General features: G+C 41.8%; 1 protein-coding gene across 1 annotated transcript in view; it reads right to left on the bottom strand.

The window, feature by feature from the left end:
* Positions 1 to 15,241, bottom strand: part of PRKAR2B (protein kinase cAMP-dependent type II regulatory subunit beta) — a 98,240-nt gene extending 82,999 nt beyond the window's left edge. The window contains exon 1 of the mRNA XM_075024852.1: positions 14,851 to 15,241. Coding sequence (XP_074880953.1) covers positions 14,851 to 15,241 — 391 coding nt within the window. The remainder of the gene's footprint in view (positions 1 to 14,850) is intronic.
* Positions 15,242 to 25,827: the final 10,586 nt, after the last annotated feature.

Genomic DNA, 25,827 nt, shown 5'->3' with positions numbered 1-25,827 from the left:
TGGCAGTCTGCTCCAGTTGAAAAGGACTGGCTGTTGGGGATGCAGCTACCAAAGGTCACCTACAGCATGATCCACTCCCCACAACAGCCGATCCCTTTTAGGGCAGCTGCTGGCCAGGCAAACAGCTTTGCCTTTTCCTGCTCCCTCGTACTGACTTAGGCTCACACAGACTTTCCATTCCTAGTCTGCCCTGTGACTCTGCCCCCACACTCCCCCACATGAGTTCATGCCCATTTGGGAATATGCTCTTCTTTTCATTAGAATACAATATTATAGTTATCAACAACCTTACCAGCACTCTCCTATGATAAAATCTGGAAGAAAGCAAGATCGCCCAGATATAATCTATGTAGGACAATGGCAAAATTCACTCAAGTTTTCTTAGTTTTGGTACCCCTTTTATAAGTAACCTTTGTAGCCTAAACAGGCCTTATAGGGTTCCTCTGTTTACAAGAGCTTTGCCGATTCTTCAGTGGAAGATAAATCCATTATTGTCTACATTTGGCCAGAAAAAATGATACATCAGACAAAAATTTCTTAAATTCTACCATCATCTGGGCCCTGGACTCTAGATACTAGAGGTTTTTTTGAAGTATTGCAGGCAAACAATGCTACATGAGCCGCTCACAACCTTTCACACACATATTGCTACAAGGTCCCTGAAAGATGGGGATGGCAATTATTCCATTTTACCAAATTACAGCATGTGCTCAGGCATACAGGGCAAGCTACTCAAAGGCACACAAGTCTGAGACACACATGGAGATTTAACCCAATTTGTCTTAACTCTGAGCCGTATTTTTAATTGCTAGATCATTCTTCTTCCTTAAAGGATGATTATCAACAGATTATATTAGAAAAGACCAAACCTTAGCCTTCAGTCCAAATTCCTTTGTCTTGTAGATTTCATCCAGACCCACAGAGTATTTAAATAAATCTTTCTGGCACAATTTTTAAGTATCTCTTACAACTGGTAGGATATGGGAAAAGTTGCCCTCAGTTACTATACTGCACCATATTGACTGCATCATACAGTAAATGATGCATACCATATACTGCATCATCTAAAAATGTGTTTATCACTGATTTGACAGACCCTAAGAGCTTTATCAGGCCAGCCTATAAAAAGACACATGTATGTATTTTCTAAAGCATATAGTTTCATAGACCCTGTAGGTGTTCCTGTATCATGACCCTGAAATTTCTAGAAGTATTATAGATGAACGCTATCCAGTTTTACAGACATGCCAATAATTCTGATTAACATTCCTCTTCCCTTTTTTTTCACAGCTCTAGAGCCAAATTCTCCTTTGGGCTATTAAAACAACAGGTTACTTAGAAATCAAACCACTTGCATAAAATATGTAGGATTTGACCGATAGAAAACAGCAGTGAAATAATAATAATAATAATAATAACAACAACAACAACAATAATAATAATAATACAAATCTTAGAAATCAAAAGTACTGATAGCCAAAAATAAATTTTTAAAACTGAGAACTATGATTAAACTTCCTTTCGATACAAACAGAAAAAAGTGACAGTTTAATATACAGTGGCGTGTTTCAACTCATAGCCTAACTGGAATTTGTGTGACTTTCCAATTACAGACTACAAAACTTCAACCTTCTTTCCACTCCCTAAGGTATAATCAGTTATACGCATTCGATTCCTCACTCTATAAACACAGAAACCCATGTGAAACAAAAACTATGCTAAGAGAAGCTATCTTTAGAAAATGTTGCAACTGTTGAATGTCTAATACACAATTTGTGCAAGAAAAGTATGAGGCTAGTTTTATAGAGAAAACAAACTTTACTACCTAAAATGTACTCCATACAAAACTAACACTGAAACAAAAGCTAAATTCATCCCTTCACCTAAAAAAAAGGGTAGTTCTACAACTCTATAAACTGTTTTGTCCTGGAACGCAGAACACAAGTTAAACAATGTCAGTTCCTAGCCAGAAGTAAATATAAAGTAGAGTTTCCGGAATGAATGCGTAAATCTTCTTGGCTCTGCCTTTACATTTTTAAAACAGCGCATATGTTTATATTCTGACCTTTGTACATTTTCCAAATGAAAACGAAACAAAAAAAAAATCCAAGAAATACTTTTCAGCAATAACTGGACTCCTATTACTTTCCAAGTGTCAGTTACAGTAACACATAACTGCCATAAGTGTAATAGCAATTATGTTTCTATTCTTGATACTTAGGAAGAAAGAGTGGGCTTCCACAGAACCCTACCTATCAATTTTAAATTAGTTTCAGCACAAACCAGAAACAAGCAAAAGTAATTTCATCTTGCAAGTGATATACGAATTTCTTAAAAAAAAAAAAAAAAAAAAAAAAAAAGGCAATTAGTAAGGGCTATTGCATGCTCTGTTGCTATTCATTGCTGTCAGTAATAACTACCTCATTTCAAGAAAACTGCTTCCTGCTTGATTTCTTCTGCCTTGGTTCACAGAAAAGTTTATACCACTGCATTACCCATCTATTTGTTCTTACTAGCTTCTGAACTTGCTGAACAATTCCAATTAAATTTAACAATGAAGAAAGCCTCAAAGGAAAGAAGTTGCTACTCATTTGTGAAAATTAGCAGCTGATGCCAAACTAGTATCTACCATGAAGGAAAGGTGACATAAATTCAGTATTGGTCTGTCTCATTTGGCCTGCCAGCCAGCTAATCAGTACTAGACAGCTCTGAACATCCACACGAGATGGCTCTGAACTGGGCACCAAGGTGCTGCCCCTATCCGAACACTGTCATGTACCTTTAGTAATGCGCTTCCTGAGGAAAACTAAATGTTGCAAGGGTATGATACTCGCTCCATGTCATACACCAACTGGCTCTTTCAGGCCATAAGACATATTTTGGTTTGTTTTTACCCCAGTTGAACTGAACACATACCAACCAACCAGAGTGCTGGAATAACTTCAGACTACGATTTTTACAGTATGATTTAAGAAAACAGTAGAGGCATGTGCTAGTTTGTATGTTCAATGCTCTGTAGTCAGTTTTATTAAGTTCTTCACAAGCAACTGCGCAACAGCTTCAGCAAATAAAACATTAAATCTTTAAAAAAAAAAAAAACAAACCACAACTCCACCAAAGAGGAACCTGCAGTAAATGTTGAAGGTGAGACATCGGATTGCAATGTACTGACTTCTACCACAGCCACAAATGATAACTCCTTCCTCGGAAATAAAACACATCTTAGAAAGTGCAGAAAACTCTAGAGAAGTAAGAAGAACAAAAATAATTTTGCTCAGTGGTTGAATTTCCCCATCCCCGTGGCATGAGCCGGCGGGGGCCTCTAGCACTGCCCACCTGGACAGCTCCTGCCCCGCAGCAGGGACCACGGACCAGCTCCCCAGACGAGGGACCCTGGGTTTGTCACCTCCAAGCCAGAAGAGGTAACAAACAGCCTGCTTTGTTAGGGAGAAGTGCTAACAGGCTCCTTAGCCTGTAGGATTTAAGAACTTTTCTTTCTGAAGCTCATTTGCATGCTTTGATTCTGTCAAGGCTTCAGATGCTATAGTGGCAGAATTCTTCCAGAGTTAGACGTAAAAACATTTTTCTAACATAAAGAAGTATGTTCCAGTAAGCACCTAATGAGGTACAGGCTGATACCAAGATCACTGCAATGATCTGGATCCAAGAGAACTTGCCTCTTCTTCTGAAAGGCCTATACATGCACCTTACTTCACTCCCAGGTTGTCTTCCACTACCTGGTGTTACAGCTACAAAGACAGTGAGTGTCATGCTAGAACTACAAACATCAGCCTGCCTCCTTTCAATTGAGAAGTGTGACTGCACACATTTCTGTGATTTATCTTCTATTACTTTCAAGCAGAACTGCAAATAAGCCTTTATCTCAAAACAAGGGAAATGGATGTTAGCCACTGATTGAGCTTCTGTATAAATAGCAGGTCAAGCAACCTTAATTTCGCATATTGCAAAAAGCAAAAGAAGAAAAACAAAACACTTGATACGTTCTTAACAGCAACAAAAGACAAAAACCAGAAATGCTCTTACTGTCTCTTCCTACTATTTGTTTGTTGGTTTTGTGTTGTTTTTTTTTAAATCCAGTGCATGAGAAAGATCCTTTAGCAAAAAACGATAGCTAAGATGGAAGAAGTAGGTTGCAATTCATTGCTTTATTCTTATGCTCCATATAACCTTCCCAGGAAAACCCTCTCTTGGGTGGAAATGGATCAGTGGCATGCAGTTTCAGCAGTAGCATGAAAGTCAGGTCTTTCTAGCAGTATTTACAGAAGTTCACATTAAGAAACGTTACTCTAGAGGCTGTGCCACACTCCCCAAACTCCCCCAAAACAGTCAGAGAAGAGGACAAATGCCTACATGTTTGCATGGAAAGCACACCTTCCTCTCACAAGCTCAAACTGTTCTTTAAGACTTCCCAGGATCCCAAGACTTCCCAATCTCCTTATACATCCCAAAGCCTGCTTCTGTGCTGAATGCAATGATCTGAAGGATGGACTTAGAGAAAGCATGAAATTGCTTCTCTTCTTTTTCCAATTTTTTGAGGCCATAACCTGAAATAATTACAGGTAGGCCATGTTCATATGACAATATATTCCAGATAGAGAGCAAACTAGGCCTACTTAAAACAGTGACTCCATTTTATTAGTGTTCCTGAGAAAGCAAAAATGGAAGAACAAATTACTTCTTTTTGGAAGGTGGATAATGGAAATGAAACCATGTCTACTCCCACTTCAGCTGCCAGCAGCTGCTGCATTCCAGTCGAAGGACAAAACTGACAGATTAGCAAGGGAGACATGCAGATAAATACTGAAGATAAAACTTTTACCAAGAATTTAAGTCAGTAGTATCTAATAATAAGTAACCATCTATCTACTTTCAGACCAATTTTTTTTATACATGCATTAGCCATTAAATATTTCCTGTAAGTTGAGGCAACAGGAAGGAAAGAAGGAAGGAAGGCTGTTAACTCTATATTTAAATTACCTCACAAATTCTTAAATAATGTAGTGGTGAAGGCTAGATCAGAGTTTCTTGTGTTTTGAGTACCTATTAAAAACCAATAGACATAGAAAAATTATCAGCTAAAAGATGGCTTTTAGAGAAAGTTGCCTGAACATTACTCAAAGGTATTGAACAAAATGGCTGGAAAGAGAAAACGCTACACATTAAAAACAAGGCGGGGGGGGGGGGGGGGGGGGGGAGGTCACAACACAAACAGAACTAAAGATAAAATGATGACTGGGTCTAGTACTAAAGTGACTCATGAAGAAGTAGATCTATAAGGGTACTGGATCTTAACTCCTCAATTTCAATAGAAATTAGGCATAACAAAAAAAATTTAAAAATCTGTCCCTCTAATGTTTAATAGCATCTATTACTGAGAACATACATTTTTCAAAACTCATTCATGATGAAAAATGGTTTTATTAGAATGGTAGAAAACTTTGTTTTCAAAGCCTTACGAAAATTTTAACCTATGTCTACAGTACACGTTTTAATTGTTTCTGACTATAAGTGTGATGAGTATCACAAACATTATTTTGAAAGAGAACAAGAAATCTCAGGACAACCCCAGCTCTCCATTAGACAAAGTTTTTGTCATTAAAGCTCTTAACCCTCATTAATCCAGGAAGAGCATTTAAACATACTTATTAGCTTGCAGACATTCATTTGCAAAACCTTAAAAAGCAAAACTTAAAAATTTCTTTATCAACACCTATTTCAAGGTCTTGTGACCTTAGTCTGCACTTTTTACCAAAGGCAATTACTGGCCTAACGAAGGAGTTCATTAAGAATCAATGAAAAGAAGTGTAACAGCTTCAAAGAGAGGATCTAAAAGGGAACAAGTTCAGTGGTGAAAGTAAGGAGAAACAAATTAGAAGGACCAGATCAGTGCAGTGACAATATATACTCATTTGTGGGATCATCCAAAAAAAGCCCGCAACAATGCTGTCATGGACAGCTTGAGTTCAAGTTAATTCATACCTTACAACAGATACAAATGCCTTATAACTCATGGCAATGGATTGTATTTTTCACACTAGCATTACAAACCTATCATTAAAATCAGAATGGGAAAACACGCTAAACCTTTAGCCTGTGCTCTCAGGCTAGCAAGTCTGAATGTTTACACTTGGTTCCAGCTTGCATTCATCCCAACACTGAGGATTCTGTACATCTTTTATTTATAGTCTATATTGAGGCTTTGGAAGGAATGTTTTCTTTCCAGTGTTGGGCAAGGATTTCTTTTCTTCCTATCTGGTATGTTTTACAATAGACATGTCTGCTAAAAATTTATACCATGAAGAGACTCTCACTATTTATAAAAACACATTTTACATCTGCATCATAGGGATTCAGAAGGGGCTGATGCTATTATAAAGATCTTTTATACAAGCAGGATGGTATCTGGAACAACTCTGAGCAGGAAAGATCATGTTACTTCTCCTCATTTCAAAATCTATTTTATACAGCAATTTTCTATTCCTTCCATTAAGGAAGTCTTCATAATATTTACTAATTGGCCCTTTTAGCCCAGCTTTACAAAAACCACTTTAGTCAAATAACTGGAACAGTATGTGTAAGAAAGCTATTCTCACTATCAGCTTTTACCGGCTCAAGCTCTCAGCTTTAAATTCTTGCTCTGATGATTTTTTTCTTAATATTAATATCACTAAGCAGAGCAATTTAAAAAGCAAACATACAAGTGAAAAACACTTTCTATTGTTACAGCATGTTTTTTACCACTCTACCTTCCATTATCCAGGGTGTTACAGTACAATAAGATAAGGCTGACTAAATTAAAATTTGGATTTTTGTACTGTTTCATTCCTTATCATTTCTTCATTTTATCTGTGGTCTGTAAATTATTTTTCTGAGCAGCAATGCTAAAAGGATGCCTTTTATGGAAAGGGTGGCAAACTGCCATATGGCTGTTGAGTTCACTCTGTGGATACCTTGTGCCTACAACCTGCATTTTACTCCCATGCACTTCAGACACCCTTGCCTATATATATCACCCTTCATTTCAGATATCACACTTTTTTCTGTGACATGGTATCATTTAAAATGCTGAATGAGGCACCGGAGATTCGATTAACATAATCTTTTTGATGTAGCCCCAAAACTGTATGTCTTCTAGGTTACTTGCATTATCAATTTAAATCTGGATTCACGTATTACACTGCCTAGAGACTGCAAATAGAAATTCTGTGTGAGTACTACTGCTATTTTTATCACCAAATGCACAAAACTTGAATAGTGCCCTTCGAATTTTTAAATGAAAAGTAGAATTGACAAACATGAAGCCTTTCTTCAAGGAAAAATGTAATAACACCAGTCAATCAGAAAAGCAAAAAATGAAAAGAAAACAAAGGACACTCAAAGCCAAACTTCACCCTCCTCAACATCTTGTTTAGTACTATGACTGTAAACTGATCTACAGAACAAAAACTTATTTAATCTTTTTCTTTACAGAATAAAAAGCAAAGTTTCTAATTACTTGTCATGATCAAAATTCACAGTAAGAACATTCTATTCAGTTCCATGAAGTAAACAGGTTATCATTCCTACCCAGCAAGTGAAAGGGTTACCCTGAAAGGATAAGTATAAAGCCTCTACATAAAGCTAGCTAGAGTTATCTGTGTCATCATCCAATGTCCCAAAGAAAAGGAAAAAAAAAAAAGTATATATTTCCTTTAGAATTCTCATAAGACTGCTTTCAAACAATACCATAATTGATGGATGTTTATGGTAATAATCTCTACTTATAGATGTGCATATTTCTTTTAACAGATTTGCTTAGCACATAGTAATTGATGCATACATGCGCTTCATCTTTTATGCACCCACATCCATATAAGAACCTACAGTACAAAAAAAGACTATGTGATAAATGTATCATCCCTAGTAAGATCACCTCTTTTTCTTCTAATTCATGTACATCAAGACCTATTCCAGCAGCACAGAATACACAGCCATTTTAAATGGCTCTTTTTGTGAAAGCCTTCTCCCTCCTTCATTCACTTTTTAAAAAAAATCACTCACCTTTTTAAAGCACAGAACTTCTCTAAAAGTACACTCACTTGAAGCTCAAAAGAAGAGCTCAGACCCGGAGTGGGAACAGTTTTTCTATAGCATGACTTTAAGGCATTCCCATTAAAATAATAGTTGGTGAAATAACCAGATTTTTATTAACCACTAAAGAAAGGGGCATTTCACAAAGTGCATATTACGTACTATTCAATATTTCCTTTTTCCATCAGCACGAAAACCATCTTAACTCTCTGTGAAGACTGCAGCTGTACCCATGTGCCTACTGACTTTCTTGATGATGACCACTACTGTTATTTTTTGAAACAGAAAATGGTTGATAACAATCTGGATTCTTCATGAAAAACTCACGCTGAAGCTTTCATTAGAATACACATTCGTTAGAATGTACGTGTTATGAGTCTCCAGACATGGTAGTATGACAGATGACCACGTCAAAATATCTAAAAGATCTCTCAGCATCAGATGACAAAGTTCACATTCATACAATGCATTGACCACTAATTTTAGTTTAAGTTTGCATTTATGCTCTTCTGAAATACATTTATAAACCTAACAGAATTTCAACAGAAAATTCAGGACATAAATTTGGGAGGTATACATGAGGAAAGCAGGGCTATATCTGGGTAGAGAAAATAAGAGCAGAGAATTTAACATGCTCTCTCTCACATGTGTTCTCTATTCTTTCATCTTCCTCCCCTTACTTCAGTTCTGTCCCTCCTCCTTCCTCTTGCTTTTACCTTTACATATTCCTTACCACACATGGACTCCTTTTCCACCTCTATGTCCTGCCTTCCACGTTGCCTTCTTGTTTCTTTCATCACTGTCCCAGCAAATGAAATTTCCCAATGTAGAGGTCATCTTTGATACTGGAAAACCAGAAGCGGGGCAGCAGCCCTTACCTTGATTAATCTGTACCTTGTGACCTAAATGTGCAATTTTCAAGCCATATGTTCCAGATTTACAGGAGCAGCTAAGGCCAATAAGTCTGCAGAGGTTTGACTATTTAAGGTAGATTTCCCTCAGACTGAGGGTTCTCAATGGACAGAACTAGAGAACAGAATGCAATACTTTTACATAACAGATTGGGGATAAACCGTGAGATATATATGTATTAAACCAAGCTTAACTTACTGACAGATGCTTGAAGCACCTCTGTGCAGGTTACAAACACTAAGCCATTATGTTTTTTATAACTTCAGTAGGAGTACATTCTAAAAACAGGCACTTTCTTAGTGTCCATGGATACATCTTTACTCTGTTCACTAAAACAAACAAACAAAAAAAAGTAATTGTTTTTCCATTCATGTAAATGCATAAACAGGAGTCAACCCGGGGAACAAAAAATGTAAGGTTTCTTTGGGAAACTGAACCCAAGTGTCAGCAAGTGACACAAAACTCCTAGAGCATTCTTGAGGAAGCCAGTTTTCCTTTAAAACAGACATGATACGTGCAAGAAACAGAGTGCTGGTGTGCAAATGTTAGTACTGACACTGTTTATACCTTATCATTCATAATGCAATCATTACAAACTCATGCCAACAAAATTTTATGTCTTCCTATATTTTCTGAATTAATGCTGTTCCCTTTATTTGACCTGAGCAGTCAGACAAAATCAGTTTCAAATTGTTTCTTTAGAGAAAAAGAAGCTGGAGATAAATTCAAATGTTTTTGATTGATATAGTTCTACTACTTTTCTGTCCTTAAGTCTTTGGCATTTTCTCCTGCTTCTCTTAAATGCACAGAGACAAACTTTAACAAAATAATAGCCAGCAGAGACACCCTCACTCATGCATGCTTTTGTTTTGAGCAGGGATAAATATATATGTACATATATATAGTTCTGAGAGGGAACCATAGTCCTTACTATAAAGGCTACTAAATGCTACCCATTGCAAGTTCAAATTTCTGGTTGCTTATAATTTTGTCAGACTAAGTTTTTGAACTGCAATTCTCCCAACCTGAATAAAACACCTGGGTCAGATTAAGGGATTAAAAAAAAAAAGAAAAAAAAAGAAAAAACCCAAGGTTTGCTTTCTAAAGTAACTGTTAGCAGAAAGAAAATATTTTAGTTTGCTCCTGTCAAAAATACCGGAAACCATTATTTCAAAAAGCTCTCTTATTCTAAGGATTTTCAGCAAGGATTGAAAGCTTTGTGGTTTTATGACTGCGTATACTACTAAATAAGAGCGGCCAGCAGCCACACCCTGACCACCAAGGCCCACTGAACCAGCAAGGCACCCATCCACATGGCTAGAATTTTCTTCCGTCCCAGCAGCTGTCTTCTTCCCAAACACCTATCCTGAATGGTCTCTTACACACGCAATGCTCTGAACCACAGCAGACACAGTCCGGAAAAGTGCAAGCAGGTATAGCCCAAAGCCTTGCCAAGGAGTGTACCAACAATGCCATGCTCGCATGCTCTCAAGGGACTCGCCTGTAACTGGAAACTTCTCTTTTCTAAATTGCATCCACAGTAAGGCTGCCCCAGCCTGGGTCTGATTAGGTTTGTCATTACAACTGTACAAATAACGCTTTATTTCTTTTTTGTATTTCAGAGGAGTAACTGTAGAAATTATTAAAACTTCATTCCTAACATTGGCTAAGCATGTATTAGATAGTAATGCTTTCAGCCACCACCCATCGTAACCCAGATTTTAATTTGAATACACACATTTCTAAGAAATTCACATTTTTCTATATGGTCCCTGATCTAACGATATCCTACTATAACCTATACATATTTTTATATTGCCCCCTTGCTCTTACTGACCCCTTCCACTGCTCTGATCGACCCATTATCATTGCACAACAGACCTGCAGGAAGGTTACGAACTGTTCAGTGCTTTCTGGTTTTGTTTAATTTCAGGAAGAAAACTGCAAGTAAGTTAAATGGTACTTCATCAGTTCTGTTCATCTTCACAAAGCTGGTATGAATGTGGTTGTGTACAGTTTTCTCCGATGTTCTGGTTTCTACAATTTACCTATTATTTCAAAATTTGTAGTAACAGTATGTATGTAAAGCAATGCAGACTGAATAAAGGAACTAAAATAAAGACAAACCTTTAACATTGACATTGTAAGCTAGAATACATATGTTTTACCTAAGCAGTGATCTCATACTATTTGAGTATAATCAGCGAGTAAAGCTCAGATATATACTTGCTTTTTCTAGCTCAAGTTTTCAAGGAAGGAACTCAAAGCAACCACCACACTGACAGAAGCACACGGGGGAGGAGAGGGACAGCTGTAGTATTTTCTTGTTACAATACATTGCTATCTGAGAAAAAACACCAAAACAAAGTAAAACAAAAGAAAAACAAAGTAAACAGAGGCTATGTGATGCCAAATGGTACATGCAGCATTGCAATTTTTTAGTTTAAAGAACAGCAATGTTACCTCTAAGAACATCTCTACTAATTCCTATTAAGGCTAGATGAAATATGAATTTTTAGCTATGGCAAATATTTAAAAACAATTGTTACAAATTACATGGGTTATTACCCATCAAAATAAGTTGCACATCGACACGTAAGTGGTAAAGAGAAAAGTATAGTTGTTTGTAAAAGAATAAATAACTTACTGAGGATTTTCAAATTTTTCAGACACAGTATAATAAATTTTAGTATACTCTTCAAACCTGCAAAAAGTTAGCACATTCCTCTAAAAAGAGCCCCATTTTTAGTGTATGTCCTATTCAATTTAGTAATTGCTATTAGTATTAGTAGGAATTAGTTGTCATCACTGATTAATACTAATACACCCGTGTAGGACAACTTAATATATTTAAAATAAAAAAAAAAAAAGAACCAAAAACTAGAAGGCCTAAAAATCATTCCCAAATTAAGCTGTGTGTTCAGAAGGGGATAATCTAAATGCTCTGAAACTAAAGAATGTCATTTCAGAAGGTCACCTTAAGTCCAGGTGCCAATTCAGAACTACGACACCAATACAACAAAGTTCTCCCTCCAGACAAGGTAACTGCTTTTACCTTTATTTGATTTCTGCAACTGATGTAATGGACACAGCAGAGGACCTCAGTAAAGTTTAATTCATGGTTCACATATGATTCTTAATCCTGAGTATAGGGTTTTTTTTCTTTTAAACACAGCTTATGCCTCAGCTCATCATTTCTGAAACAGGATAATGCCGATGTACCTTCCAAAATGCATTTCAAGGACAAAACTAATACTGACAAAGAGTTCAACTGCAGTGCTTGTAGGTATTTAGAAACATGTGCTGGGGAAAAAAAATTTTAAAAGGTTGGAGCCAATAACATTTACAATGAGCTTTCAATAATGTCCTGTTTGAATTAATTAAGGAATACTGTCAGCTTGACGTTTCAAGTGTACTGCTTTAACACAGAAAAGATACACTACCAAGTCTGCACTCCTTCCCAGAGGTTTTCATTTTACATTTGCTTATAAACTTTTCCAATTTGTTTTCCTCTTCTGTATGAAAGCAATATACAAACAGGACAAATTGACTATACTGAAGCAGTTTGATTATTCATAAAGGCAAAAGAAAAAAAGTGAAAATAAAAAAAAAAAACTTTCCCTCCAACTTAAGTTCAAGTGTTGCTACTTATTAGAAACAGAAAACAAAAGCCCAAAAGAAACATGCTTTTAAATTCATATTTAAACCCATCAAACAATTATTTGAATACAAGTCTTTTTGCCACCAGTTATTAACAAAAGGCTGAGTGGATGCATTGTTGTTACCTTAAAAGAACACATATTCAGGGCAGACGTAAAATTTGAATTTAAAATATACACTCCTACACAATGCACACATACACAAGGACACCATTAGTAATCATTTACTATAACTTACTTATTATTCACCTTCCACATGGTTTGACAAATATTTCCATTTTTGTTACTTTTAATTATTAGTTATTCCAACTGACAGAAATTACAAGCCATAATACAATTAAACTTTCAAAATACATTAGGCTTAAAAATGTGATATTTTAAAGGGTTTATGTCAAATGCATAAATGAGTTAAACTAAGTCATTCTGGCATGTCCCTTAATGAGAACATTGACAATAATGGCTTTCCTTTTTCATGATCACAACAAAAAGAATATCAAGAGAATCTTGATTACAGGTATTCATTAGAAAACCTTAGAAAGCTCTCAAAACACACTGTAAAGTTTTACATATGTAACACAGACATGCCAATAAATCAAGCTGCATTTCTGTACTTCCCTCCATGCAACATTTCAGTTCTCCATTCACCAATGAGTCTGTTGAGTGTTATAATAACTCGTGTTTGAAAACCATGGCTAGTGTTAGTGAATTAAGATAGTAATTTTGTTCTTCCACATTACCATTTCAGTTTTCAAAGACAGCAAATTTCCAGTTTTCAAAGACAGTAAAAATCTGGAAATTTGCTAATCTCACATAATCAGCATTAGAGTTCAAAATTACCACATAAATCTGCAGAACCTGATTGATGGATTCCAATTCTCATTAAATACACGTGGTATAGCTGCAAAGAACAGAAGAATGGCAACTGTCTTGCAGTGTAACATAAACCATTTAGAAAACGTACCCAGTTCTTAAACATCAACATTTTTTCCCGATAAAATGCACATAGGGCATTATTTTAAAAACTGCGCTGATAGTCATCCAGCAAACAGCTGGCTTCTGTACTCTTAAGTAAATCTACCTCCAGCATGACCTGGAGGGATGAATGCTTCAATGATCTGATGAGATATACTTCAATTTCAAGCTGTTCTCAAAAAAAATAAGCTAATGATAAAGATGTTTGGATGCTTCCTCTTCTCCATCTAACCTTATTGACTGACCTCTCAGCATCCAACCATACTGACTGACCCTTCGGTTAGCCTGCTCATGACACAAAGATGAAGCGCTACACACCCATCAGAGACAGCTACTACTCGTCCCGTAAATCAGACCAGCTGATGGATTGACATCATTCCTACATAAAGCCTGTTGGCCACACAAAGGTAAGGTATCATTAGCTGTTTGCAGATAGGTGTTACCCTCAAACACAAAGACACCGCATACATTCTTTGCTGTCTTCACAGCTGTGCTTGCTCCACAGGCCCTTCTACCATGCAAAAAATCTCACCCTGGCTTTCAAGAAGAAATTACGTTTTAAATCGCGCTCTACTTTTTGAAGCGCGTCTATGTACATCTATGTAAAATGCTTAATCGAGTGCCTGAATACAGTAACATGCCCATGAGAGGTGTTTTCCAAGGTAGACGTACCCTTGTACTAATTACAAAACGTAGATGTGCGCTCTCGTGCTCTTACAAAAAGGAAACATACAGCTCTTCTGTTAAGACTGTCACAGGCCTATAGGCTCTAAGCGGTACAGCTGCAGACTCTGGCCCTACCTGCGTGCCCAACGCCCCGCACTGCCGAACAAAAGGGAGAAAAGCCCGGGAGGTTAAAGTTTGCGGCGGGAGACGGGAAACCTCCCGTGGGCTCCGTTGTTCGGCGTCCGCGCGAGCCGGGGAGCTGCCCGCGCTGCAACCGCGGGGGCCGCCTCTTCTCCTTCCCGCTCCAGCCGCCGCGGCCAACGCGCTCCTCACGCCCCCGGCTCCCCGCCGCCTCACCGGCCCCGCAGTCGCCCCGCCACGACCCACGGCCACCGGCGCGGGGGCCGGGGCCGGTGCGCGGCCCGCGCCCCCCCCCCCCGCTGCCCTCCCCTCACACAGCCGCGAAGCCGCCGAAGCGGGAGCCCCCTCCCTGCCCCTGCCCCTCCCCTGCCCTGCCCGCTGCCCCTCCCCTGCCCTGCCCGCTGCCCACCTGAGCCCGGGCAGCCGAGGGAGCCGCCCCCGCCCTTCCCGGCCGGCTCGCTTCTTCCCCCCAGGGCTGGGCGAGGCGGGGGGCCCTTACCCGGGAACTGCTCCTCATCCTCCCCGCTCTCGGAGTCGGTCTGCATCGGCTCCTCGGCGAAGTTGACCCCGCGGGCGTCGGGGGGGGCCCGGCGCGGCGGCTGGCTGCCCCTGTCATGGCCGGGCGCGGGGGTGCCCGCCTTGCGGCCGCTCGCCTCCTTCTCCGCCGCCGCCGCCTCCTCCTTGAGGCGCCCGAAGTACTGGAGGGCGAACTCCAGCAGGTCCCCGGGCTGGCTCCGCAGCACCTCCACCGTGAAGCCCTGCAGCAGCTCCGTCAGCCCCGCCGGGATGGAGATGCTCATGCCGGGGCCGGCCGGGGGGGCGCAGCCTGGCTGGGAAGGGGGGGGAGGGAGAGGGGAAGGGGAGAGGAGGCGGGGAGGGGGGGGGGGGAGAGAGCCCGCGGGCCGGAGCCGGGGGTCCGCAGCCCGGGGACGAGGCGCGCCCGGCGGATCGCCCGTGGGCAGCGCCAAAGGGGCGGGCGGCGGCGGCGGCGCAGGTGGGAGCGGGCGGGGGGCGGATCCGCGGAGGGGGGGGGGGCAGCGGATCGCCGGCAGCCTCGGCGGCGGCGGCCGCAGCGTCTCGCTCCGCTTCGCCCCACGCTTGGCGCGGCGGCGACGGCAGCCCCGTCCGTGACTGAAGCCTCCCCGCCCCCGCCGCCTCCTCCCCCCGCGCCGGGGGAACCTCGCACACATGTGACCCGGGAAACCATGACAACCTCCCGCCGGGGACTGCGGCCCGCAGCGCGCCCCCGCCCGCGCCGCCGGAGGCAGGGAGGGAGCCGGGGGGGGGAAAGGAGGGCGGCCTGCCCGCACGGCACGGCACGGCACGGCACGGCCCGCCCTGCCGCGGATCCCCGCCGGGGCGGAGAACCCGTCCGGGGCGGGCAGGTAGCCCTCGCAGCTGGCCGCGGTGCTGTTAACCCCCGCCCCGAGGCCTCCCGCTGGGCTCTCCTCACGGCCCCGGCCGCCGTGGGCTCTCCTCACGGCCCCTTCCCCTGCCGGGGCACTGCCCCGCCGGGCCGCCGCCTCCGGGCACCGCGGCCGCCCGGCTCCCCGTGGCTCCCGGGGGGCCCTAGGCTTTGGGTGCCTTCCCCCTGCGGTGGATCCGGGCATCGGCGCTGGTGATCGGCGGGGCTTCCTGATGAGCGGACATGTCCCCGCTCAGGGAAGGACCACGGATGGTGGATGTAGCGTTTCATCGCTGATTCCCACCGAGCTTTTTCACGGCCATGTACCACCTTAAAAAAATTCCCCACACATCATTCATATACATAGATACGCTATCTATTTATATCCACCGATATTATTTAGGATGCGAGGGGTGATGTGGCGCTAGAAAACGCATCCTGTTTGTCAGCTGGTTGTCTAAGGTCCGTGAAAAATCTAGCTGGAGAAAGAAACAATTGTTAAAAAAAAGTCTCATTTAAACGTTGCCGAGTGCCAATGCTCAGCGCAGACACTCTTCCAAGTCATGCTGCAGACACTACTTAGCACAGTGGTAAGTAGGTGCTGCTTGTCATCACCAGGAAGCTTAAACGTTTTAAGTAAGTAAGTAGCAATTACGGGTGCCATGTTTTTCATAAGGCTTTACTAAATGCTTCTCAAAAGTGAGATCCTTGGAACTCATGAAAACTGCATCACCACCTGATTCGTAATCACCTCTGAACATTTGGCCAACGTTTTGCGGTTCCAGAAATATCTGTTAGAGACTTACTTTTATGCACCGAGCAAACTAACTGCTAAAAAGTCTAAGGTTGGGACTACTTGGGTGCTTGATGATTGATTTTACTGAACACTCAGGATTACTCAAATTGCCTTGAAATATACTTCATAAGGGCTTACGCTAAGATAAGCAGTCAAAATTCGAGTTAGTAGGAGCAAGATACTGAAAGACCTGACTTCAAGAAAGTCAAGTGACAACAAAATACAGCAATCCCTATGATGCTTTTCACACAGATCTGGATCTCAAAGCCATTTTTAATTGAATTCTTTTCCAAGTGGAACCCAATGCTCCCTGTGCATACATTTTCACATGGAGCTTGGATCACAAGTTGGATCTTCAAAGTGTTATAGACCAGGCAAATTAATGAAACAAGTGATCCATGCATGCGTGGGTGATGTTGCTGCTCTGTAGCAGGCAAGAGACTCCTCTGCTAATGCAGTTGTGGAATACCTTTGAGCAACATCTTGCGGCTTCATTTATCTCTGCAGGAAAAGCCTACAGCTAGCCATTACGAAGTACTTTTTTGAAGTGAAATTCACTGATGTTTAGCACTGTCCAGCCTGAGGAACATCTTCAAGGTCAAGCTAAGTCCTCTGGGGGCAGACCACGAGTGCTCTCTGCGCCACCAGCAGGGTGTAAGAATTGCTGCAGTGGTCTGGGGGTCCTAACAGCCTAGCTAGCACACCCACGCTTCATGCCATGCCCCAGCGCTGGCATACCCTGACAACAGCTGCCTTTACAAAGCACTGCTGGTGTAGCATGTAGCCACATACATACTATGGCCAAGAATCAAGTGCAGCAGGAGAGCTAACATCTGTACATTATGGACAGGTGCATACCTTAGTCATTCTAGAGGGTGGTTTAGCTAGAAATGCCACATTGGCTCATTTACAAATTTAGGAGCTCAAAAGCCCTCTCACAGCACTGAGAGGGCTGATCTGTTTGTGACCGGATTGAGAAATACCTAAACTCTGAGGAAACCTCCAGGAAGGGAAGTATCGGTAATTGGTGCCTTCCAGGCACTAGGTGTTCTGTGAGCATACAATATTCTATTTCCTGGAGTCTTCCAGGACTAAAAGGACTGTCATCTCTGAGGTTTTCTCTTAGCCAGACAAGGCACTATTATTCTAGGAATTTACCATCAGCATGGCGTCTTTCGCCAACTAATCAAGGACTTCCCTAGCTTGCCAGAGCCTCCCAGACATGAAAGGAGATTGCTTCTCATCCTACATCCTCAGGAGCCAGTCTTCTATGTTTGTATGCAAAATTGGGACAATTTGATAAAGAAATTCCCAAGTGGTGGCACCCTAAAGAACGATTATTTTTTAAAAATTTCAAAACAGCCCAAAACATTTGTGTCTAGTGAGACTTGAGTTTTGGTGTATCTCAAAGGATGGCAGTGGACTTTGTAGTTGAAGTTGGTGTCATCTGGTTTCCTTAGGTACTTCCTGTTCCAAGGAGCTTGCACTGACATTTAAATTGCTTTTAAATCCTCATAAGGAGGTCAGCTGTCCCAAAATGTGTAATGTCTAGCAGAGCTAACAGTTAGGTAATGAGAGTACCAGTTCACACCTCTCCAATGAGTTTTATTAGTTGCTACTAATTTTTATGTGTCATTCTAGTTCAGCTGTGAACATCATCTTGAAATGAAAGAGAATATAAAACCTTCAAAAAGCCTTCTGTACTTCAAAGGGATTGGGCAGAACAGTCCCCTCAAAATTACTAAGAAAACGACGTAAAGACTTGTGTTGCCTCCTTTCCTCCTAGCCAACAGATACACTCTTCATAATATACAGCTTACCACCTTTGCATGTCAACCTGTCCCTTCACCCAGTTCGAGGCTGTGAAAAATTAGGAGACTACAGCAAGCAGCTGAGAAATAGCAAGCACTGTGTCTCCTATTTGACAATTTCAGACAGCATACTTCAGACAGTGGTTGGGCCTGCTTCTGTCAGAGATTGGAGAATGAGATCTTTTCTGATCATGTAGAGGACAACGAACAGAGTGCAGAAGGAAGGAGCAACAGACTTTCAAGCCTCGTCTTTATCAGGGTAAATGCAAATCTAGTAAATTTAGTAAACTTGAGCTAACAAAGTCCGTCCAACAGCCAACTACAAACCTTTTTTCTGCCAGCTTTCAACTTTTTGCCTGATAGGAACATCCTTCTCCAGTTCTTCCAAAGACATTCTCTCAAACAACCATCTTCTGATTAACCCTGGTTAAGCTCTGCAATGCAATACATGCCACACAGAGGGGACAGAAGTGTGCACTTAATGTAGTGAGTGTAAGACTGGGTAAAGCCTTTTCTCTCAAGTGGAAAGTAACTTTAGCAAGCACACTAGTGGAATACAGGCTTTTAACACCACCACCACCACCCCCCTTAGTTACCTTCTTGGAGGCAAGAGGGACTATAGTTATTATCTACTTGGATGACCTGCACAGCTTGCCCAGAAAGAAAAGCGACCCTGACCTCTTCATCTGTAGTAGTCTCTCTCCTAAATTGGCAACCTAGCAACTATTGCAGTATAGTAGGAAAAGACTGATGTCTAGGTGTTGGAGATGTTACTCTGTATTTCCTGTGTTTTAAAGATTTTTGGGTTGTGTTATCTTAAATCTTTTGTCCTGGCTTTTGAAATTTTAAATGCAGACACACTTTGCATACTGCATGATTAAAAGCTGCTGCTGACAAGCAACCTGCAAATCCCTTCATGTTTTATATTTACTTCAAAATCTCTTTAGCTATATGGCAATGTTTTTCCTTGCTGGCTCTTGATCAAGCAATAGCTGGTTTGTAAGTTTTGAACAACCACAGTTCGTAGGAATAATCATGTACCAATTTCTGATCTTCCAAAATACCTTTAAAATGTCACATATATTGACTTTTTTTTCCTCTCAGCTCATGCTGGCTTACTAGGCAAATCTTGCTCACAGAATTTTCTTACTAACAGTTTTTAATGGCAATCATTCAGCCACAGATTTTTTTTCAGCAATAACAAAACTCCCAGCTGTGCAGATCCATAGTTTCCTGCTTTTCTATTCTTCTCATTAGAATGATATGCCACTATTATTATTTTACCAAATCCATTACCAAACCCAAATCTATTTATCAGAAAAATGTTCAGTTCTATCAACAATATAAGAAACTAGTGCCTGTAATTCATGGATCAAATTTGAACGCATTCCTCATGACTCTTCCTTTACTTGAGTCTCCTGTTCTCCATCTCTTCCCTTTGTAAAGCACTCTTGAGACCAGTAAAAGTGTATGGCCTACAGTTCTGGTGTTCATATATTCAAAAGAGCTTGGAAAAATAGGAGATGCGTAGAAAAGAGACACAGGAGTTATTCATAAGCTGAAGGAAATGCCTTGAGGTGAAAAGACTGAGAGAGTTCACAACCTTTATCTAAGCAGTTGTTATTATGCTCAGTAGAAGAGGCTTATACTGAATGATCTAATTGATGAAGGATATCCATCTAAACAGTCTAGTGGTTCCTTCTAGCCCCTTTAAGGCAAAGAATAGTATTGGTCTTGCTTATCAGAAATGGCTCAACACCTTCTCTTGGAAAGTCAAACGCTTTCACTTCTCTAGAGGAACACACAAATATCCCAAAAGATGCATTAGTTCTTAGATCTTGTGAAAAATGAAGTAATAGTGAGAAAATCATAGTACAAATATGCTTTAAAAACCTACAGTCACCACTGTGGATGCTTGGGTATTATTTAAATGCAAAAGTGCTATAGTGAATGGATAGTTTTGCTTTTCATTTTCCTTGAGGAAGCTGGGGAATCTGATGATTTTTGAAAAATGAACTTTCTCCCTGCAAATCCTCTCCTTCTCTTACTAGTCCTGAGCTTAGATCTGAAATCTTCAGATCATCTGCTGTGTGGCAAAAACAGGGAGCAAAGGAGTAGAGATAGCTGTTGTATGGAGAACAACCCTACAATTCCATGCCTTGAATTGCTCATTAACTGCCATTGTTCCTCCAAACAAATCTATTATGAGAATTATCTTAGGTTTCTTGGGAGCTAATTTCCAAAAGGAGGGGGTCAGAGCTGTGGAGTCTGTGGTTCTAAGTGATGTCTTCTCCTAGGGAAGAGGCAACTTTTTCAGTGGACATTAACTGTTGGGGTTTTGATTTGTGTTTTTTTGGTTTGGGGGGGGGGGGGGTTCTTCCTGATAGATTTAATTGTTGCTCATTATTTTCTTGAAGAAATTAGCATTTATTCTCAGCCGGAGGAATAGAGCATCTGCATAAGTATTGGTTAAAGAGGACACATAAGCACCAGCTGAAATATTTTCCTGGGTTTTAATCTTAATGCAGTGGTAATGTCCCTGCAGACTTTCATCTTGGTGAAAACTAGAATAACATTAGTGACTAAAACCACCATTCTGATCCTAATGAAGCATGTGTTCCTTTCTCAATTTGGGCATCTCTGCACACCTATGCACAGCTTGAGTTGTGTAGGTAGACACACTGGGCTGTGTGACAGACACTTTTGTGTGTTAAAGGCATCGGACAAGAGGGGTTCAGGTATTGCCTAGTCTGTGAGAGAAGACGTGTGCCTGTAGTTGGAAGAGTTATGTTTGAGAGAAGAACCTTAATTCAAACCAGCAGACCTTAAACAACAAATGTGGATGCTTCAGAGCTGTGCACTGGAGTGCCAAGTCTCCAGTTTGTCTCAGGATGGTTTGTTTATAAGAACTTGTAAATGTGCATTTGATTAAAAAATAATCTAAATATAATGACCTTTACAGATTCTGGAACAGAAAGACTGTCTTTCTATCTTTCTCTCATATAAGTATATGTGTGTGCATGTATAAATAAATACACACGCATACATATATGTCTGTGTATGACATTACTGTTTCTATTTTGGCAGAACCTAAAGACCCCATCATATTAATCATTCTATGAATGCAGTATAAGTATCTTAACTTAGTTGACTTGCAGTGAGTTAAGACTGGCTATTTAATGTAGACTTATGGATCATGAAAGAAAGTATGTGATTATTTTTTATACTTTTATAAGAAACAGAAATATTTACATTTTTAAAGTAAAATCCATAATTGCACCACCCTTTCAATATTCCAACTTTAGCCCCAGGAGTGGAATATAAACAGTGCCAGCCATGCATTCCCATGAGTTTTTTATCGTTGTTTTCGGCACAATCTATTTTTATTCAATTCTATGGGAAATGCACACACTTTGTGCAGTTGCCAGAATGTGATTTCCCAATGCCCCCTATTTATTTCCAAGTATGCTTTTTTCAGATTCAAGTACTTTTGCCACAGCACTTTTTCATGTTTTATCGTGGAAGTAATCCTTGCTCATACTGAACCCATTTGCTGAGGACAACGGTTACGTATGTGGAGCTGAAAGGACGGCCATGTAAGTTAGAGAAAGTCTCCCACACTAGCAGCAACAGTTGGTTCTTCTTCCTTTGTCAGGGTCTGCCATTATTCATGCTCATTCCACCTAAAGGCTGCATGCACGTAGCTGCATCTGGAGCCAACAGGACAGAATCTGTGCTTTGTTCAGATTCTGCTGAGCGTAACAGAGTCCAGCGGTCGTTGGGGAGATGGTGATGTTCTGCTGAAATCCCTCTCTCTGGGCCTACATTGCAGGACAATTTGGAGGCTGCCCAAATTCATAGCAGATTAATCCGTAGGAACCATCCATGAGCTGGGGCTAGCCAGAACACATCAGGCTTCAGACTGATTTACAACATAACTGTTGCATAAGGAGCTATGGAATGGTTCAAGCTGATAATGCATCTGTTGTACAAGAGAGGGGATTTGGCTGTGGAACCTGCCCCAAAAGGACAACTTGCCTAAATAAGGGCACAGTCCTTAGTCAACATATCCACTCAAATTTGCATGGTGCTTTCCAGGTCAGCATAATTTTCTGCCCTAAGATCACTTTCACTTGATGGACTTTTTTCTCTCATTTACTTTAAGGGTTTATTTGTGTGTTAAAATCAATCTGACAATGCCCTTACATCCATACAAACCATCCTGTTATATCACTGACATAAGGCCTAGTCAAGGTCTCTTGTGTTCAGACACAGTTGCAGTTCCAGCACAGTCCTTTACAAAGAGCCCTAGACATGCCCAGTCTGCATATAAATGGAGCACAACTGCAGAAGACCCCTCCCAAACTCCCTTGCAGTGTGCTGTGTTAAAGACATTTTAATACTTGCCCCAAACTTGACTCATCAGCAGTATGTGCACCACAGAACCTGCACCATTACATCCTGCATAAATGCCCTACCTTTACCTCACAGCATTATTGAGCAAAGCTTTCAAACAAATAGGCAAAGGAAGAAAAGTGGTCTTGAGGCCAGATATTTAGGTCAGTAGTCCTTCCTACTTCTTCTATCTGCCTTGATTTATGCCTGGTAGCTCAAATGTGAGCTTGTTCCTCAAGGTTTGACCTGAACACTTGCAGAGAGGGTTATACCCTTCCCCTCGTAACACATATAGCAAGGATCCAAGGCCAGGGTACTCACCTTGCCCTGTAGATTTCTCCATCATCCTTCTGCCATCTAGATGATGGCACAGCTTCCTTGTCCCATAGGGCCTTGGACCAGAAGCAGATGGGTTGATAGCGGCTGGCAAGGCACATGGACTACCGAGGTGCAGGAAGGCGAGGAGGTTCTCCTTGGGTCTGAGTTAGTGACTACATCTTGAAACTGTGGTCCATTGCTGTGGCAATGAGTCAGGAAGCGAGACTGCCAGGTTGCAAGTGATACACACTTTTTCCTTAGCAAGTATCATCAACTGATACCATTGTCTAGGCCTTTTCACTCACACAGGCACCAGGCAAAAAGTAGCCCTCTCAAGGTCCGACAACCTTGTAGTCTTCAAAAGCCATATAACTCATGAAAGAAAGAGGATAAATATTTTGAAATCTGGCACCTCTGGGGAGCCAGATCTCCATGAAGTAGCATGGAAGTGGAGCCTTTCAAACTGGCAACATGAAGAGGAGCCTCCCTGGCCAGGTCCTTCCACTGAATTCACTGCGCCAAAAAGCATCTGTCCTGGTTTTGGCTGGGGTAGGTAATTGTCTTGCTAGTAGCTGGAATATGAGAATCACTCATGGAGCACCTCTCTGTCTTTGGTGGTCTGCAATAATTAGATGCTTGTTTTGGTGTTCTTTTTCCGAAGGTGATGAAGAAGGAATGTAGCAGGAACACAGGCACAGAAGTGTGGGGATCTTTGAGTGAGAAAATTCCCCTTGGACAACCACAGCCCTGGCAGGACCAGTTGTTTTTCAAAGTTCTCAGCTTTTTATCCATCTCAAAAATGTCAAGGTGTGGCTGGAAAGACTACAATATGGATGCTTTGTGGATTCTCTGAACAGGAATAGAAGAGGAAGATGCAGGCAGTGGATATCCTGTTTTAGTAACATTAGGCAGCCAGATTGTCCTGTGGGAGCTGGCAGCAAGGTCCAGCTGGTCTTATCTGTATTGTAGAACAGGATAATGATGATGGAGAGCACAGAGAGATTCTCAGTGTGTGATCAGTGCCACACTGCTGCCTTGGCCAGCTTCCAATGTGATACTCACCAGGCTGAGATCTTTTCTTTAATTCAGAAAGTGCTAACCTAGTTTTATGGTCCTCCACATGGAATCAATTTCGCATGGATTAAGATACATGGAGAAGCCCAGTCATGACTGCAGCTGGGGTGGGAAGGAAGGAACGTGGGCTGGGATTGCACTGGTCTCCTCACCTGTCCTGGGAAGGTCCAGATCAGGCACACCTGCAAATATGGTGTGTGCTCCCAGAAGTGAGACAGCTCTCTGTGAGTCTCCACCATTTCTTGCCCCTCTTTCTTGCCCTTTCAACGCAGATGCAGAGAGAAGGGACTACCATAACAGACCAGGAGGAAGGGCTGACTCCTTGCAGTCGTCTTCTCCACCTGCACCTCTATGTGTTGTCATATATCTGGTGCAGGCAGCCCTGTTCCCTGCTCGACATCGGCCCAGCTGGATAGCAAGACGGGAGGAAAGGAATGGGGAGGGAGCAGACCAGGGCAGGCAGACAGCAGTGTTCTGGTTCTCCTGGGACTAAAAGGCATCGTATCCTGGCAGAGGCCATCCTGCAGAACTGCAACTAATCATGTCCTAGGCTCTAATGTACCCAGGTGCCAAGTAAATTTGGGTTTCTTAGCAACTGGGATTTTCAGTGATTGATTGCCAAAGTAAGACCAGTGAACTTTGGGCAGTGGAGATGCTCTCAGTGAAAAGCAGCAAGCAAGGGGAGTGCAGCATTGCAGGCTTCTGCCTCCCCACGCTGCCTTCCCTTTGTGAGGGGAAGCTTTGGTGCAGAGCTGGGCACTCTCCTTTCTGCCATGGAAATGGCACAACGCTCCAAAATGATGGAGGGCAGTGCGGACCCAGTATTGGCTCTGTCATAGTAAAACTGATTTGCATTCACAGAAAACAGCGGGCTTTGATTATGGCTACATTTTACAAGCAGCGAAAAACTTTCATGTCCTGTCACTGTTTCAGTGCATCACGTGCAGAACCGATACCCAGCTCACTGAAATTGCTTGAAAGTTGCTGCCTGCTAAAGAAGTTGGGGTCAGGTCCTACTGGATTCATATTTCCTCCTGTGAAATGGTAACTTACTTAGAGGTGAAAAAGAAGCAAGAACAATGTCTCATAGTCTTTAAAGTACAGAGAAGCATCACAGAATGACGGAGCAGATGAGGTGAGCTGGGACCTCTGGAGATTGTCTAGATTGTGTATTTCAGGTCCTGCCTGTTGCCTCTTGCCCCGTCACTGGGCACCGCTGAACAGTCTGGCACAATCTCTAGGCTGAGCAGTCCCAGCTCTCTCAGCCTCTCCTTGTATGCCAGATGCTACAAGCCCGTAATCAATGGTAGTGGCCCTTGGCTGGACTCACTGTGGTATCTCTATGTCTCTCTCGTACTGGGGAGCCCCAGTACCAGTACTGGAGAGCCTTCATCCTGTCAAGGTCCCACTGAATGGCAGCACAGACATCTGGTGTATCAACCACTTCTCCCAGTTTTGTATCTTCTGCAAACTTGCTGAGGGTGCACTCTGTCCCACCATCCAGGTCATTAACACAGATGCACCCTAGTACAGGGTGACCCCTGGGGTACATCACTAGTGACTGGCCTCCATATTTTCATTATAGAT

This window comes from Buteo buteo, chromosome 4 (assembly GCF_964188355.1).
Source record: "Buteo buteo chromosome 4, bButBut1.hap1.1, whole genome shotgun sequence".
NCBI lineage: Eukaryota > Metazoa > Chordata > Aves > Accipitriformes > Accipitridae > Buteo > Buteo buteo.
The sequence above is the reverse complement of the archived record's forward strand: the minus strand, read 5'-3'. Positions and strand labels throughout refer to the sequence as shown.